The 19,590-nt window shown below is 36.1% G+C and overlaps 1 protein-coding gene across 1 annotated transcript in view; it reads right to left on the reverse strand.

Annotated features, from left to right (window-relative positions):
* Positions 1-19,590, reverse strand: part of SNX2 (sorting nexin 2) — a 56,234-nt gene that overhangs the window by 32,762 nt on the left and 3,882 nt on the right. The window contains exon 2 of the mRNA XM_059418431.1: positions 2,707-2,824. Within this exon, the coding sequence (XP_059274414.1) occupies positions 2,707-2,824 (118 nt within the window). The remainder of the gene's footprint in view (positions 1-2,706; positions 2,825-19,590) is intronic.

Consider the following 19,590-nt stretch of genomic DNA (forward strand, 5'->3'; position numbering starts at 1 on the left):
ATAACATAGATACCAAAGAATTTTTTTAAACAAAGGACTATTCATTAAACTTATTATTTGCATTGTTTGCTGAAATGTGTAAGTGAAATAAGCTAAGGACCCTGGCAGAAACAAGTTTAAAAGTCCAGAACAATTTCAACACTGGCAGTCTGCTCACCCTCACTTACTCCTCTATGGTCGTTTCTTGGTGTACGGTAAAGCCTGGTGTGAAGGAGGTAACAAATAGTGGAGGGGCTGTGTAGTCAAGCTTACTTATGTGGTTAAGGCTCTCCAAGTAAGATGTCACACGCCAACTCTTTCTGATACGATGTCTCACAAAAGAGTTTCTGAAATGCTACCTATACTCTATCTAATGTACCAATACTCTATCTAATCTCTTCATGGTTTTAAAACCAAAATGGCTAGATCCTTAGAGGATATTGATATTCTCTCCTCTAATACAGGGGAAATAAATTAAGTACATGTCCTCATTACCTGAAAATTAGTCTTCACCATTCCTGATAACATATGCTACTCTTTATTTTGGTTTCTAAGAATCCTACTCTTCCACAGGAGGATGAATGATACAACTGCTTAAAGGCATTAAAATAAGAGGCAAGTGTAGTATTAATCCATTCACATACAAGTGACCAGATTAGGTCTTAGAACTACTAAAGATGTCATTTTGAAATGCACCTGGGTTTAATATAAAAGATCAAGCATAAAAGGTGCTTGGGTAGCTCTGTCGGTTAAGCATCTGACTGTTGATTTCAGCTCAGGTCATGATCTCAGGGTTGTAAGATGGAGTCCCCCCGCCCCCCACCCCCAGCAAGTTTCTATGTTTGTAGACAGCAAAGGAAACTGAAACAGATGACTATGTTTATTTTTTAATAATTTTATTTTCTCTCTTTTTTTTTTTTTTTAAAGATTTTATTTATTTGTGAGAGAGTGAGTGTGAGCTTGAGTGGGAGGAATAGCAGAGAGAGGGAGAAAATCTTCAAGTAGACTCCCTGCTGAGTGTAGAGTCCGATGGGGGGTACAATCTCATGACCCTGAGATCATGACTGTGACCTGAATCAAAACCAAGAGCTGGATGCTTAACTGACTGAGTCACCCATGCAAACCGCCCCCCCTTTTACAAGATTTTATTTCTTCATTTGACAGACAGAGATCACAAGGAGGCAGAAAGGCAGGCAAAGAGAGAGGGGGAAGCAGGCTCCTCACTGAGCAGAGAGCCCGATGTGGGACTTGATCCCAGGACCCTAGGATCATGACCTGAGCCGAAGCCAGAGGCTTTAACCCACTGAGCCACCAAGCGCACCGCCCCCCTCCACTTGTTAAAGCAAATACTAACTGACCATAACTGAATGACAGTATTTAGTATAGACTGCTAGGTAGAGTAAAACATGAAGACTTTTCTAATCAAGCCAAGTGGGCAAATATCTTTGTATAGTACTCACTTGGCAAACTGAACATTTGTGCATGCTACTGAAATCAACAACAAAACACTCACAACATTCTGTTGTTAGCTTTAGGATACTCCTTATATATTAATTCTGAGACTTCAAGATAAAAGGGTCTTTTATGAAATAGATAATCTGAAACTTCTACGTATTACTCTATACTATCATAGGATTGTACACAATTTTAGATTAGTACCCACTCAGGAGAGAAAGGACTCAGGTTGTCTTTTAGTTTAACACATAAATGCCATAAAAAAACTTTTAAGGGCTGCCTGGGAAAAAGTCCATAAAAGAAAACAAAAATGAATTTAATAACTTTGGTTAAACTATAAGTCGTTAGGTAACTACTAACTAAAAAATAAATGGGAAATACAATTAGTATTTGTACAGTATTTTAATTTTTCTGACAAGGTGAAATACATGAATTCATCTGTAGTAAAAACTTCTCATAAAATGAATCAAGCAGGAACTCACATGGACTTTTGTGATAGAGAATCATATCTTCAAACACATTTATACAAAAAATAGAGAATGGTTCAAATTTGCAACTACCATAAAAGCTGAAGACATACTACTGAATTTTAACGCAGTGAAAACCAGTTCAGGTAAATTAAGTTGTTAAGCAGACAAGGATTTACTACTTTAATTTTTTGAGTCATTAATTCTAAAAAGATTTGTTTCAATATCCAAACAACAATTTTTACCTAAGTTTTAATGTTAAAGTAGATGTAATTGTCTTGAAGAGAATGCTTTTTTTTTTTTTTTTTAAAAGGTAGGACTACACCAAGTCCTTACCAGGAAAATAAATTCCTCAACCATCAATTTACTCACACAAAAGTAAGTCAAATACAACAGGTCATAAATACTGAAGTATTGTATTAAAACAAAGACATTTTAACAGATTTAAAAATCCAGAGCTTAATTTTGCTTGTGACACCTGTAAGGAATAAGATTACAATCCCTGGTATTACTCAAAATATGAATGCCACAACCACTAGTTTTTTGAAAGTAAGTACTGATCAAAACATGGAATTATAATATGTGACTTATTTTCAAATGCTTAGAACCAAAAAGGATCACGGGTTTCCTTCTCTCAACAGTTTATATTTTTCATAGTGATCTAACTGGAAATCTCCTGTCCTTCCAAGTTGCTAAGAAGAGCTACCACTCACACCTTACACAAAATTTCAGTTTTACTTTGGGAAATATCTTGTAACAGAATAGAGTGTACTATTCCTAAAAAAATAAAGATGTTCACAATTACCGGCAAAAAGGTCTTCTCTGTCATCATCTAGCACCACCGCTGCAGGTTTCGGGCCATTAGAGTTTGTACTGACATCTTCTGCATTAAAACTGGCTGGTTCTGGAGATGATGGACTCGACTGTTAAAAGAACAGTAACAGATGATGGATTAGTATGTTTAACTATTATAATTACATCTCTATACATTATAGAAATAGAAAATTCTTTTAATAAAAAGGGGAAAAAAGAACAAGAACAGCCACTCATAGTATCTCCTCTAAAGGTAAGAATAAACCAAAACCACATTTTTATTAATTTTCCTTCTTAACAAAAGTCACTTAAGAGTAAAAAAATCTTTTTCAGTCATCCCTTTGAAGATAATAATTTTGTCATGTTGTTATAATTAACAAAAATTTAATGCTTTACAGCCATATAAAATAACACTGATTATTTTATAAAAGTAAAAAAAAAAAAAAATCAGATCTTGAAAACATGTTGCAGGTATAAGAAGTTCAAAGTATTCCTTTACTATAACTGAAAAGTTTAACAGTAGTTGAATTAACACTAAACTATTATAAAATTTCCATGGTTTAAAACTAAGAAAAATGCCCTCCTCCCCAACATTAACATTTCAACTGAACTTTCGGGCTGTTTTTTGTACTTCTTAACTTTAAAGTGTAATGACCAACATAAGAGAACGAGACTATGAATCTTTTAGCTTTATTATAGTTTTATTTTTCTTTCTTTTTTTTTTTTTTAAGATTTTATTTATTTATCTGACAAAGAGAGATCACAAGTAGGCAGAGAGGCAGGGAGAGAGAGAGGAGGAAGCAGGCTCTCTGCCGAGCAGAGCAGAAAGCCTGATGCAGGGCTCGATCCCAGGACCTCGGGATCATGACCTGAGCCGAAGACAGAGGCTTTAACCCACTGAGCCACCCAGGCGCTCCTATTATAGTTTTCTTCTAATAGTTAAAACCAATCCTTAAAAAAAAAAATCATATAAAAATGACAGTGTGTATGTCAAAAGCATACAGCTAGGGATTTTTATATGATTTTTTTTTAATAAAAAGGGGAAAAAAGAACAAGAACAGCCACTCATAGTATCTCCTCTAAAGGTAAGAATAAACCAAAACCACATTTTTATTAATTTTCCTTCTTAACAAAAGTCACTTAAGAGTAAAAAAATCTTTTTCAGTCATCCCTTTGAAGATAATAATTTTGTCGGAAACCAAACATGCCTGTGTAACCAGCATCCAGATCCAGAAGAACATTATCATCAACCCCAGAAACTCTACTCTAATTCTTTATCCTCTCTCCACCAAAGCTTCTATCAGCATGCATCAGTTTTCCCTGTTTCTGTTCTTCATAAAAGTAGAATCATACAGAATACATTTTGTTTTTGTTCTTAATGTTATATATTTAAGATACGTCCATACTGTTGTGTGTACTAATGTATCACATATTCTTGTAGCTGCACAATATTCCATTGTGTAAATATACTTCAATCGATCCATTCTATTATTGATGGCTATTTGAGTTTTGTACCACTATCAGCAACACTGTATAAACTTCCTATTATATGTATCTTTTAATAAACATGTGAACAAATTTGTGTTTGGTATGTATGAGTAGAAAAACTAGATGACAGGGTAGGTGAACATTTTTGCTTTAGAAGATATCACTAAACAATCTTCTAAAGTGGCTGCATATTTACACTCCTACCAACAACATATGAAAATACCAATTGCTCCACATCCTTGCCAACATTTTGAAAATATTCCATCTTTTCCAGTTTAGACATTATGGTGGTACACTTTAGAGTATCTAGTGGTTTCAATCTGTATTTCCCTGCCAAACAACGATGCTCAACAATTTCTCATGGCAAATGGCCGAAAGATTAACTATCCCCCCCTTTTTTATTTATTATTTTTTAAAGATTTTATTTATTTATTTGACAGATAGAGATCACAAGTAGGCAGAGAGGCAGGCAGAAAGAGGAGGAAGCAGGTTCCCTGCTGAGCAGAAAGCCTGATATGGGGCTGGAACCCAGAATGCGGGAGTCATGACCTGAGTCGAAGGCAGAGGCTAAACCACTGAGCCACCAAGGTGCCCCACTATCACCTTTTTAAAAAAAGGTTTTATTCATTTATTTAGAGAGAGATCACACATGCATATAGATAGAGGGGGCAAGGGATAGAGGATCTCAAGCAGACTCCATGGAGCACAGAGCCTGATGCAGGGCTCAATGCCACAGCCCTGAGATCACGAACTGAGCCAAAACTAAAAGTTGGACATTTCACCAGCTAAGTCACCCAGGCACCCCTTGATAAGCATCTTTTGTGAAAAGTCTGATCAAGTATTTTGCCCATTTTGCTATAGTTCTTAGTGACTTGTACAAATTATTTATGTATTCTGGAGCCAAGTTCTTTGCGAGATATGTAATTTCTCCCAATCAGTGGCTTGTGTTTCAACTTTTTTTTTTTTAAAGGTTTTATTTTTTATTTATTTGACAGAGAGAGAAAGAGATCACAAGTAGGCAGAGAGGCAGGCAGAGAGAGAGAGGAGGAAGCAGGCTCCCCGCTGAGCAGAAAGCCTGATGTGGGGCTCGATCACAGGACCCTGCAATCATTACCTGAGCCAAAGGCAGAGAGGCTTTAACCCACTGAGCCACCCAGGCGCCCCTCAACTTTCTTTTTTTTTTTTAATTAAAACTTTTAATTTTAAGTAATCTCTATGCCCAATGTAAGGCTTGAATCTACAACCCTGAGATTAAGAGTCCCATGCTCCACTGACTGAGGCAGCCAGCTGCCCATCCCCAACCCACTGTCTTAATAGTGGACTTAGATGAACAGAAATTCTTAATTTTACTAAAGTAAATAATCAATCTTTCTTTTTGTGATTAGTAAACTTTTTGTAGGATACTCTTTTTTTTTTTTTTAAGATTTTATTTATTTATTTGAGAGAGAGAGAGGTCACAAGTAGGCAGAGAGATGGAAGCAGGCTCCCCACTGAGCAGAGAGCCCGATGCGGGCCTCGATCCCAAGACCCTGAGATCATGACCTGAGCGGAAGGCAGAGACTTAACCCACTGAGCCACCCAGGTGCCCTGTAGGATACTCTTTTGAAGTCATTCCTAATTCTTAAGATTTTCTCATAAGCTTTTTAAGTAATCTATCCCCTATGGCATAATGACATTTCTTAATAGCTCTCTCTCTCTCTTTTTAAAAATAGTTTCTTTATTTATTTGACAGAGAGACAGCCAGAGAGGGAACACAGGCAGGGGGAGTTGGGAGAGGGAGAAGTAGGCTTCCCGGCGAGCAGGGAGCCCAATGCAGGGCTTGATCCCAGGACATCATAACCTGAGCTGAAGGCAGACACTTAACCAACTGAACCACCCAGGCCCCTCTTAACACCTTTCAAAAAGTTTCAATTTTTTTTTTTTTGAAACAAAAAGATTTTATGTATTTATTTGGGAGAGAGAGAAGAGTACAAGTGGGAGAGAATTTGAAGCAGACTTCATGCGGAGCACAGAGCCCGATGTGGGGCTCAAACTCACAACTGGGAGATCACACCCAAGCTGAAACCAAGTCCAACACTCAACCACCTGAGCCACCCACTCCAGTTTCAATTCTTTATAGAATTTAAAGGAAAGGTGTTTGTTTTTTCTCTTTGGAGCCTCATTCTTACAGTCTCCAACTCTCACAAAGGTGGGCCTCCTAATTTACCATAGTAATTTCACTTGAAGAAATTTAAAAATAACTAAGCTTATACATTTTTCTTCTGGAAGATCTTGACAACCTCAACCTCACCTCTAGCTGAGTCTGGTTACGAGAATGGCCTACATGCTCCCACATTAGAGCTACTTCCCCTATCATAATTTCTCTTACCACACTGTAATTATTAACTGTTTATAAATTATAAACTCTATAAGGAAAGGAGACTATCTTTTTTTTTTTTTTTAGATTTTATTTATTTATTCGACAGACAGAAATCATAAGTAGGCGGAGAGACAGGCAGAGAGAGAGAGGAGGAAGCAGGCTCCCCGCTGAGCAGAGAGCCCAATGCGGGGCTTGATCCCAGAACCCTGGGATCAAGACCTGAGCCGAAGGCAGAGGCTTTAACCCACTGAGCCACCCAGGTGCCCCGAGACTATCTTTTGTTTACTAATTTTTTACTCCGTTCTGGGCCACAAACACTCAATGACTATCTGTTAACTGAATTCCAAGAAAATAATTATGAATATGCCTAATAATTGTTCCCAAGTTTGTCAATGAGATTATCTATAATACTGAAAAATTTGAAATAGCCTATAATACATCTACATGAAAATGGAGCAGAGTAATTTCAACAACCATGCATGATAAAAACTCTAACCAAACTAAAAATACAGGGAAACATTATCAAGTTAAGAAAGAATAGCTATAAAAACCTACATCAACTTTTTTTTTTTTTTTTTAAAGTACGTTCCTCAGGATGCCTGGGTGGCTCAGTGGGTTAAGTGACTGCCTTAGGCTCAGGTCATAATCCCAGAGTCCTAGGGCTGAGTCCACATCAGGGTCCTGAGCCTGCTTCTCCTCTGCCTGCCACTTCCGCTGCTTTGTGTACCTGATTTCTCTCTCTGATAAAGAGAGAAAGAAATCTTTTAAAAAAAAGAAAAAAAAAAGCTCCATGCTCAGTGTGGGGCCTGAACTCACAAGCCTGAGATCAAGAGTCACATGCTCTATGCACTGAACCAGTCAGGCATCCCCTACATCAAAGTTAATGGTTAGAAACTAGACACTTTCCCACTAAGATCAGGAATAAAACAGGGACATCAACCCTCACCACTGCTTTTCAACACTGTACTGAAAGTTCTACCCAATGTTGTAAGACAAGAAAAGGAAAATAAAGGTATACAAATTGGGGAGGAAAAAATAAAACTGCCTTTGTTCAGAAATTATATCAGTGTCTAAGTAGAAAATCCAAACAAAAATCCTCCCAGAACTACTAAGCACTTACAGCAGTGTAAAAGCATACAAAATTAGTACACAGAAAGTTAATCACTTTCCTACACAGCATCAATGAAAACAGAATTTCAAGTTCAAAACAGTAACATTTACATTGGCACCCCCCAAAATGAAATACTTAGGTATAATCTAAGAAAATATATGTAAGATCTACATGAGAAAAAACTCTGATGAATGAACTCAATGAGTTAAATAAATGGAGAGATACTGCATGTTCATGAATAGGAAGACTAAATACTCTCAAAATGTCAGTTCTTCCCAACTTGATATAGAGATCTGATGCATTTGATGATGGAATTTTGATAATTCCAGAAAATTATTTTGTGGATATCAATAAAATTCTAAAGTTTATTCAGAGAGGCAAAAGACCCAGAATAGCCAAAAGAACACTGAGGAAAAAGAATAAAATTGGAGGACTGAAGCTACTTGACTTCAGCCTTATAGTAATCAACATAATGTGGTACTGGTGAAAATATAGATGAATCGAATAGAAAAGCCCCCAAATGGACCCATATAAATACAGTCAACAGATCTCTGACAAATAAACAAAGAGCACAATAGAGAAAAAAAGAGTCTCTTCAGCATAAAGTGTTGGCCTAACTAGACACTTACATGCGAAAATATGAATCTGCACAGAGACTTTATACCCTTCACAGAAATCAACTCAAAGTGGATTACATACCTAAAAATTGAACACAAAAGTTTAAAATCCCTAGACGGTAACAGGAGAAAAATCTAGATGACCCTGGATTTGGCAGTTTTTAGATACATTAACAAAGGCACACTCCATTAAAGAAAGAATTGATAAACTTTATTAAAATTAAAATTTTCTGTGAAAAATATTGTCAAGAAAATTTTAAAAAGCCACAGACTGGAATAAAAGTGAAAAGATGCCCCACAGCATTTATCATCAGGGAAAATGCAAATTAAAAAGGTTCCACAACACCTCACAATAGTGTATCTATACACATTAGAACGCTCAAAAATCTCTCATTGCCAACTTCCTCCACCTGAGTGGTATGGTATATTTGTTACAATATATGAGTCTACAATGACATATTGTAATTACCAAAGTTTATAGTATATGGTGTTTTATGTGCTGTGAGTTTGGAAACGTGTGTAATGACATGATGTGTATCCACCCTCTTGCTATTACACGAGGTAGTTTCACTGTCCAGAAATCATGTGTGCTCTGCTAATTCATCCCTCCTTCCCTTCTAACTTACTGATTTTTTTTTTTTTTACTGTCTTCACAGTTTTGCATTTTCCAGAATATCATATAGTTGGAATCTTATGATAAGTAATGTTTTTAGACTGGGTGCTTTAACTAGTAATACACATTTGAGTTTTCTGTGTCTTTTCATGGCTAGATAACACATTTCATTTTTTAGTGCTGAAGAACATTCCACTGACTTGAAGCACCAGTTTACTTACCCATTAACCTATGGAAGGACATCTTGGTTGCTTCCAAGTTTTGGTAGTTTTGAATAAAGCTGCTGTAAACATCGTGTGCTGTTTTTTGTGTGTACATGAATTTTCAGCTTCTCTGGATAAATACTAAAGAGAGTGAGTGATTAGCAGACTATGTAAGAGTTAAGCTATAAGAAACTGCCAATCTGTCTGCCAAACTAGCTGTACCATTTTGCATTCCCACCAGCAGTGAATGAGAGTTCCTTTTGCCGGCATTTGGTGGTGGTATATCATACCTTTCTCTCCCACTGATTAGCACTAAAAGATCTGAACAGAATACAAAAAACAAAGACTTAAATTAAATAACGGCAGATAGATTGGGTAAGGAGACAAAATGTGAGGGTTAATTTTATGATTCTCCCCCCTTCTTTAATCTCTTTCAGCATTTCCTGAGAATGGCTCCAACTGTAGAACTAGACTAGTAGTGTGTGCAGCAATCACTCTGAGAAAAATCTTTATCTTTTAATTATAACACAAGGCCCCTGCTACCAAGAGAATGTTAGTGGAAAAATTTCTTTTCTTCTTCTTCCTACCCCATTTTCTTTCCTGGCTCTTCCCTGAGGCTAAATTCAGTGGCTAGATTCACGAAACCTGCAATGATGACAGCACTGACAGCTAAAATCCCAAGAGAAAATCTACTTTTCTGGCAAGCTGAACCAGGAAAAGAGGACCTACATACAAATGTGAAGAAGGGGGACAGAAATCCTCATTAGTATCTTCTCTCCTTTCTTTCACTGCTTTTCCCTAAGACTGACCTCAAGCTGAGTAAGAGTATGTGCCCAGTGAAGGCAGGTACAACTCTAACAGAAAGCCATGTTTCTAGGAAATAGCCTTAGAAAACAGAGGTCAATGTCTCTTTCCCAAAGACTTCATTTGTTTGGTGTCCATTCTAATAAAGACAATGTTTCCTCTGGAGCAAAGAATAGGCACACTTATTGCCTCTTTTAATGATCTGGGTTCCCTAAGCTCAAGTTCTATAGCTGCAACACAGACCAAAGGCAGACGCAATATTAATCTCCCCACTCCTATTCCTATCACACCACCCCATCAAGAAAGAGATAGGGGAAATTATCACAAACATGATACTCATGCTGCTTGCTATGTTTTAAGTGAAAGTGCTTAATCAAGTCTTCCAAGTTAATTTGTTAGCTTAGAAGGAACATACAATTTCAGACTCTATAATTCCTAACAGAAAAAGTCAGTGAACTTGAAGAAAAATCATTAGAAAATATCCAATCTGAATAATAGAGGGAAAACAAAGGCAGGAAGTGTGAGATAATTTTAAAAAGTCTAACACTGACCTCAAAAGACTCCTGGAGTAGAAGTACACAAAAATATTTCTATAAATGATAGCTAAAAGTCCCTTGGGGCACCTGGGTGGCTGGTTAAGCCTTTTGCCTTCAGCTCAGGTTATAATCCCAGGGTCCTGGATCGAGTCCTGCATCCCATCGAGCTCTCTGCTCAGCGGAGAGCCTGCTTCCCCCTCGCTCTCTGCCTGCCCCTCCACCTACTTGTGATCTGTCAAATAAAATTTTTTAAAAGTCCCAAATACCTAAATTTACAGATTTGAGACTTCAAACAAAATCCTATCCAGCCACATCATAAAAAGCAGCTGAAAAAACAAAGAGTAAAAATAAAAAACTTAAAGTAGCTAAAAAAGAAAAAAAAAATCACATTCAGGGAAACAATTACAAAGACTGTATTTCTCATGAGAAATTATAGATGACAACAGTGGCACAGTATCTCTATAAGGTTAAAAAAAAAATAGTCAACGTAATTCCTATATCCAGCAAAAATATCTTCCAGGAACAAAGATGGAATAAAGATATTCTCAAATGAAAGAATACTATAGGGCCCTATCATCACTAGGCCAGCTGTTTAAAAAAAAAAATAGTGGGGACCAAAAGACAATCTTAGCCTGAAGATACATGATAAGAGTTAACATAAATTTGGGTCTTCAGGAATACAGTGAGAATCACAAAAAGAATTAACTAACTGGAGAAATATAATAGACCATTTTTCTTCTCTTACATTATTGAAAACATGTATGACTAAGAAACCAATAATTACAACACTGTCTGGTAAGGTTTTCAATGTATGGAGATATATGTGAAAACTAAAAACATAGAGGAAGGTGAGGTAAATAGTTATAAGGATCTACATTTTATTTGTAGAGTATAATTTTAACTCTAATTAGATGATAAATTATTAGGTATGTATCTTATAATCCCTACAGTAACCACATACATATATAAATATATATTAAAATATAGTTAAATATGTTATAAACAAATATATGTAAGTATATAGATATTTATAAGAGGAAGGGAAGATAAAGCAAAAAAATCCAGTAGATAAATTAAAATTAAACACAGACATTAATACAAAAGAAGGAAGAAAAGGGGAAACGGGAAAAACAGAAAACAAATAAAATGATAGATCTAATCCAGTTACACCAATAATTACATTAAACACACCAATTAGAGGGCAGACATAGCTAGATTAGATATAAAGATAGCAATACAGAACAATATGCTGCCTACAAAATACATACTTTAAAGACATAGATAGTTAACAGTAAAAGAATGGAAAAACTATGTCATGCAAACAATCAAAAAAGAGATGGAGTGCTACATAATTATCAGATAAACTTCCAGTAACGAGTATTATCAGCAATGAAGAGAGACATCATATGATAAAAGCATCACCAATTTATGAAGAAATCATAACAATGTTAAGTCTGTGTCTAACAACAGAGCTTCAATATGAAGATGAAACTGAACTAAAAGTAATTAAATAACAAAAATCAACAATTATATTTGGAAACTTCATCACTCTTCTCTCAATAATTGATAGAATAGACAGGTAACGTGATGCCTGGGTGACTCAGCTGGTTAAGCCACTGTCTTAGGCTCAGATCATGATTCCAGGGTCCTGGGATTGAGTCCCACATTGGGCTCCTTGCTCAGCGGGGAGCCTGCTTCTCTCTCTGACTCTGCCTGCCACCCTGCCTGCTTGTGTGTTCTCTCTCTCAATCTGACAAATAAATAAAATCTTTAAAAAAAAAAAAAAAAAAAAAGAATAGACAGGTAGCAAGGCAAGATAGAGCAGACCTGGAAAAACTTTTAACCAACTTGACTTAACATTTATACAACACTTCAAAAATAACATCAGATTATATACATTCATTTCAAAAACATACAAAATATTCACCATAAGAGACCATATTCTGGGCCATGAGACAAATGTTAACACATTTAAAAGTACCAAAATCACAAAACATTTTCTAACCATAATCAAATTTGAGTAGAAATAACAGAGACATATTGAGAAAATCCCCAAATTTTGGAAATTAACACATTTCTAAATAACCCACAGGTCAAACAGAACGTCAGAAGGGAAACCAGAGTGTAGTTTAAATTGAATGAAAACAAACACAGCACTAAAATTCGTGGGATACAGCTAAAGCTGTGCTTACAAAGAAATATATAGCTAATACTCAAAAACAAAACAAAACAAGCAAAAAAAAAAAAAAAAACCCATGAAGTTTCAAATCAATGATTTAAGCCTCCACAAACAAGAGAAAAAAATCAAGCAAAAGTGGATTCTTTGAAAAGATCCCAAGATATTCTCTAGAGAGACTAAAATAAATGAATAAATAAGTAAGCAGAGACATACATTGACAATGCCAGGAGTGAAAAGGCAGGGAAAACACCCACAGACCCCACAAACATGGTCACAGGATAAAAAAGAGTATCATGAAAAACTTTATGCCCATAAACTTCACAACTTAGACTGAATGGGCAAATTACTTGAAAAACCCATACTACAGAAGTTCAACAAGAAATCACCTTGTATCTATTAAAGATAATGAATTTGAAGTTAAAAGTCTTCTAAAAACAAAAGTACGTGCTCAGATGATTTCACTAGTGAGTCCTATCAACCTTTAAAGAAGACAGTAAGACTAATTCCATTCAACCTCTTCCAGTACACAGAAGAGGAATGAACACTCTCCAATTCCCTTAATGAAACCAGTTATTTCCAGTACCAAAATCAAGGATATTACACATAAAAGAAAATACTACACAAATATCTACTGTAACAGACATAGAAGCCTAAACGAAATACTAACAAACTGAATGCAGCAACATATAGAAAGGAAAATAAGTACATTTATGACTGTCATGGGCTTATCCCAGGAAGTCAAGGTTTATTTAGTGTTTCAAATCAAGCAATATAATCCATGTTATCATTAAGAAAACTACACAATCATCTTAATAAACAGAAAAAGAATCTAGTATCTACCAGCCTCCATTCATGAATACAAAATACCAGAAAACTAAGAATAGAACTTCTTTAACCTGTTGGAGGACATCTACAAAAACAAAAACAAAACCCAAACCAAACTAAAACAAAACAAAAAAACCTAAGGGACACCTTGCTGTCTCAGTTGGTAGAACATGGGACACTGAATCTCAGTTTTGAGTTCAAGTCCCATGTTGGGTGAAGAGATTATTTAAAAATAAAACCTTTAAAAATAAAAAGAACTTAACAGATAACATCATATGTAGAGAGAATATTTCCCTCCTAAGTTCATAAAAAGGAAGAAAATGGAACCACTTCTACCACTCCTATCCAATATTATACTGATGGTCTTAGCTACTACATTAAGGCATACAGGAAACAAAGAAATAAAACTCCAAACCACAAACAATAGGATTAAATACATGAAAATCTCACGGACTCTCCAAAAAACCTACTAGAACTAATGAGCGTTTAGTACAGTTGCTGGATACGGGGTCAATATACCACCAACAAACAAATGTAAAAAGAAGCCATAAATATGAACTAACTAAGTATGTGCTAGATTGGTATGCTGAAACACAGATGAAAAAAATCAAGTAAACAAGGAAAAATGGAAAGAAATAGTAAACCTATGGCTTAGGGGCACCTGGGTGGCTCAGTTGTTAGGTCTGTGCCTTTGGCTCAGGTCATGATCTGAGTGGGATCGAACCCTGCATCAGGCTCCCTGCTCTGCGGGATACCTGCTTCTCTCTCTCCCTCTGCACCCCCCCCACCCCGCTTGTGTTTCCTCTCTGGCTGTGTGTCTCCCTCTGTCAAATAAATAAATAAAATCTTTTTTAAAAAAATAGTAAACCTATGACTTAATGGCGCAATACTGTTAATATGTTAATTCCCCACAGACTAATCTATGGACTCATCACAATACCAAATCAAAATATGAGGTGGAAGTTTTGGTAGAATAAGTTGATTCTAAACTTCAATAAATTGATTCTAAACTTACATGGAAAGGCAAAAGAAGTAGAAATGGGAAAGCAATTTTGAGAAGAAAAAAAGTCAATGGACTCCCTACTAATTTCAAGACTCAGTTACAGTAAGACAGCATACAACTGGTAAAGAGTCAGTAGATCAGTGAAACAGAATGGAGTCCAGAAACAGATGTATACACATATATATGCTCAACTGATCTTTAAAAAAGATCAAAATAAATCAAAACCTTTAAAAAGGCTCAAAGACAGCTCATCAAGAAACTTTTCAATTCTAGCATAACTTGCCATAAAGCATATGAGATTCATTGACAATACTGAAAAAATTGAAAAATACAACGAAACAACTTGAAATAACATTTACAGAACATTCCACCCATCCACATCTGACTCTATATAACCTTCTGGAGTGCAAACATAATATTTACCACAAAGACCAGATTTTGATCCATAAAACAAACCTTAACGGGGTGACTATTTTTCAATAATTGGGCTGGAACAACTGGATATCTATATGCAAAAAAACATAACTTGAATGCACATGTAAATTAACTGAATCCTAGGCCTAAATGTAAAAGCTAAAATTAATAAAGCTTCTAGAAGAAAACATAAAACCTTTGTAACCTTGGGTTAGCATTAAGAAAGAATTTTACAAGTGAAATCTAACATACGATCAACAACCAAAGGGTAACTTGCACTTCATCTAGTAACAAACTTTCTGTCTGTAAAGGTGGTATTAACAGCATAAAAAGACAAGCCACAGTTTGGGTAAGCATATCTGCAAAACATACATCTGGCAAAGGATCTGTACTAAGAATACATGAGGAATTCTTAAAACTCAATAAGGAGATCCAACTTTTTAAACAGGCAACAGATGTGAAAGGACATCACCAAAGATGATTTTCAGACAGTGAATATGCACATGAAGACCTCAACATCACTCATCATTACAGAATGTATATTAAAACTATAATGAGTTAACACTACAAACCTGTGAGAGGGCTAAAAATCATTGGTGTGCTGGTAAATGTTGAGAGAGGGAGAGAGAGAGAGAGACCATGTTTTTGAGAGAGAAGACTTCAACGTTATTTATTTAGAGAGAGTGAGACAGTGAGTGAAGGGAGGGGCAGAAGCAGAGAGAATCTTGAAGCCGACTCCCCACTGAGTGCAGAGCCTGACACTGAGCTTGATCCCAAGACCCTGGATATCATGACCTGAGCCAAAATCAATAGTCAGCTGTTTAACTAACTGAGCCACTCAGGCGACCCACCTTCATTTTTAATATAATTCATTTAAATATGTTTGTGGAACTTATTTTTAACAATGGCTATGTTTAATAACCGGTTTCCAAATTCTTGACAGTTTAACAATCACTTCTTACAAGACAATGTAATCCCCCCCTAAAGCTTACCACTACCTAAAATCAAAAATGACACTAACAAGTGCACACAGGATGTCAACTAGTATTCTCATTCATTGCTATGGGAATGTAATAATACATCTGATTTGGAAGAGTCTGGCAGTTTCTTTCTTTGCTTTCTTTCCCTTCCTTCCTTGGATCTTTTATAATTTCATTAGATTTCAAAGATGGAATGGATAGAAACCTGACCAGAGACTAAAACAAATCTAGATGCACAAAAGGTTCCCTGGGGCAAGCTTTCAATATTCAAACGTTCAATAATACATACAAAGTATGACTCTGGATAAGGGTAAAATTTCTGTATTAAAATAACTTTTACGGGGTGCCTAGGTGGCTCAGGTCATGATCTCAGGGTCCTGGGATTGAGTCCTGCATCGGGCTCTCTGCTCAGCAGGGAGCCTGCTTCCTCCTCTCTCTCTCTGCCTGCCTCTCTGCCTACTTGTGATCTGTCTGTCAAATAAATAAATAAATAAAAATCTTTAAAATAACTTTTACGATACCAGGAAATAGAGTGACATGCTTTTGTATTGAAGCATCATACTTTGTATAAAATAAAACCACAGATTAACGATTCTCAGACTTGGACAACAGTGTTCTAATGGATATGTTCTTGAGTTGTATTATCACTACAGCCATTAACTTATGGGACTAAAAGCAAGTGACTTCACCTATTGCAAATCATTCTGGCACAAGTATAGCAGTTTCTTACAAATTCAAACGTACTTACCATACAACCCAACAATCCTACTTCCAAATATTCACCCACAAGAAATGAAAACTGTGTTCATACAAAAACCTGCACAAAAATGTTTATATTGGCTTTACTCATTAATGCTTGAAGCTGGAAACAACAGAACAGTCCTTCAACAACAAACAACTGTGGTACACTTACAATGGAATACTAAATTCAGCAATAAAAAAGTAATGAACTATTGATAACAGGAAACAATAGCTGAGTCTCAGATACTTTAGGCTAAATTAAAGAAGCTAGACTCAGAAAGTTTCACACTGTATGATTCCATCTAACTGAACAGTGGTTGCCAGTGATTAGGAATGGGAAGTGTTAACCATGTGAGAGAATTTTTTTAGGTGATAGAAGTATTTTGTATCTTGATTAAGGTGAATTTTACTAAATTGAGGTTAATTTTGCCCCAAGTAAAAACTACCATCACAGGAGGGGAAAAAACAAAAACAAAAATCAAAAAAACCCAAAACAAAACCAAAAAACACAATTTCATTTCGTAGGAAAGTGGGTACTTGTAAAATTACACTAAAGGCCAATTTTATTCTTTTTAAGAAAAAAGTCTACAGAAAAGTAACTCTATCTCAAGCAACTTCATTTAATAACATTTTTTAGAGGCACAAAAATAGTTCATTCTAAAATCCTCAAATTTAATGGTTTTTAAGGGCAAGCGGTCAACTAGAATGCTACTGCTTCAAAAAATTTTTAGTAATTTTCAGTGCACACCTCCTTTAAACACCTGATCATAAAATATTTCTCTGAAACAGATGTAACTCACATTGGAATTTTCAAAAAAATGAGTACATTTAAAGTTGGAGGCCCACCCAGAGATCAGAAAACAGAATTAAGAAAACAACTTATGCACTATTACTACCTATTGCAAAAGCACAGTACATACTAATTTAGTAGCTCTTCATCAACAGTCCCTTGTCTTACTCAACTTATTCTCTCCTCATAATTTCACCCAAGTTCAGGATATCAAAGATCATTTCTATGCAATTAAGTCTCTCCAGTCTTCCATACCATTTTTGTGCCATGTGCGCATTTCAATTACACATGTGTCACCTGGTATTGCAGGTGTCTGTTCACACAGCTGTTTATTACAGACTCCTTTCCTATACTCCCTAGGGCAGGGACTAGATGTCCACAATCTGATTTAATGTAATGATTCAACAAATTCATGAGATTCCTAAATCAACATTTCTAGCTCATCCAGCATTTCTAACTGCTTGGCGTCCTCCTCATTGGTTTAATATAACCCTCAGTGAAATGAAACTTAAAATTCCTTTGTCTAAGAATCACCTCAAGAGAGGGAGACATAAATGATGTCTTTAGATGTCTAACTTTTTAGCTACTGTTCCATCAATTTCCTTTTCTCCTTTATTATTTGTGCTTTCCTTCTTGAGGTCTTTAACTTCAGGCTTAAAATAGTCTCCAACTCATCAACCTACCAGTAATACCTTCCACTCAAAATCACCTCTCAGACTGCTAGCACGTTTATCTTCCCAGGTGATCATGGTAACAGCCATCAAAATCTTTCATAGATCTCACCAACATACGTAACAAATTCCAAAGCCCTTCACAATCTCACCCATAGTAAACATATAACGCCCCATATTCAGCCACTCACACAACTTTTTATGGTTTCCTAGAAAATGGACTGACCCTCGAGTGAGACTTGCTATTCTCCCACTTTGAAACTACATCACCCCTTCAAGTTCTCTCTTAAATATTACCTCTTCAGTGAGCTTCTCCCAGCCAAGAGATGCATTTACTGTTCATCTACTATGTATCAGAAACACTGAAAGGAATTAGAATCTCCCCAATGTTTCATTGGTACTTCCACTGAAAACAAATGCATTTTCAGACCATATAATCACACCTGTATGAGTTTTCCGTACACCTCTTTCTTCTCCACTAGAGATTTTTTGTCCTCCAAGATTTGCAATAATTCGCTGATATTTGCACTACGATTATCACCTAAATGGTACCGCAGAGAGTAAATACCCAGGTATTTGCTGGAGTCAATGAAGTAAGATGTCTTCTGAGCACAGTAGAGAAAAGATGTCTTCTGAGCACTATAGAATTTTAAGACCATCTAGATACTGAATATGAAATGCTCTATAATCTCTATCATATGACACAACTGACCAAACTGTGGTCCTCATCTTAACTTCAACTGACCCTTGTATTGGAGGTTAGTATGAGAACCAGGTATGAACATCTATGGTCAAGCGATTTTCAACAATGGTGCCAAAACCACTCAAATGGGGAAAGGATAGTTTTTTCAACAAATGGTGCTCGGACAACTGAACTGCCACGTGCAAAAGAGTAAAGGTGGACCCTACTTCATGCCATACACAAAAACTAACTCAAATGATCAAAGACCCAAAAGTAAGAGCCAAATAAAAAAATTCTCTTTAGAACACATACACGTAAATCTTCATGACCTTGGATTTGGCAGGGGATTCTTAAACATGACAATGAAAGCATCAGAAACAAAATTTTAAAAATAATCTGGACCTTGCTAAATGATTTTTAAAATTGTTAAGGGCACCATCAAGAACATGAAAAGAGGGGCACCTGGGTGGCTCAGTGGGTTATGCCGCTGCCTTCGGCTCAGGTCATGATCTCAAGGTCCTGGGATCCAGTCCCGCATCGGGCTTTCTGCTCAGCAGGGAGCCTGCTTCCTCCTCTCTCTCTCTGCCTGCCTCTCTGCCTACTTGTGGTCTCTCTCTGTCAAATAAATAAATAAAATCTTAAAAAAAAAAAAAAAAAAAAAAAAAAAGAACATGAAAAGAAACCCAGAGAATGGGAGAAAATATCTATGAATCATGCATGTAATAAGGAATGTATCTAGAATATATAAAGAATTCTTATAACTCATTAATAAACCACTCACGTAAAAAATAAGCAAAGAATCTGAATAGACACACCTCCAAAGAAGATATACAAATGGCCAAAAAGCATATGAAAGGACG

Source organism: Mustela nigripes, chromosome 12 (assembly GCF_022355385.1).
Source record: "Mustela nigripes isolate SB6536 chromosome 12, MUSNIG.SB6536, whole genome shotgun sequence".
Lineage (NCBI taxonomy): Eukaryota > Metazoa > Chordata > Mammalia > Carnivora > Mustelidae > Mustela > Mustela nigripes.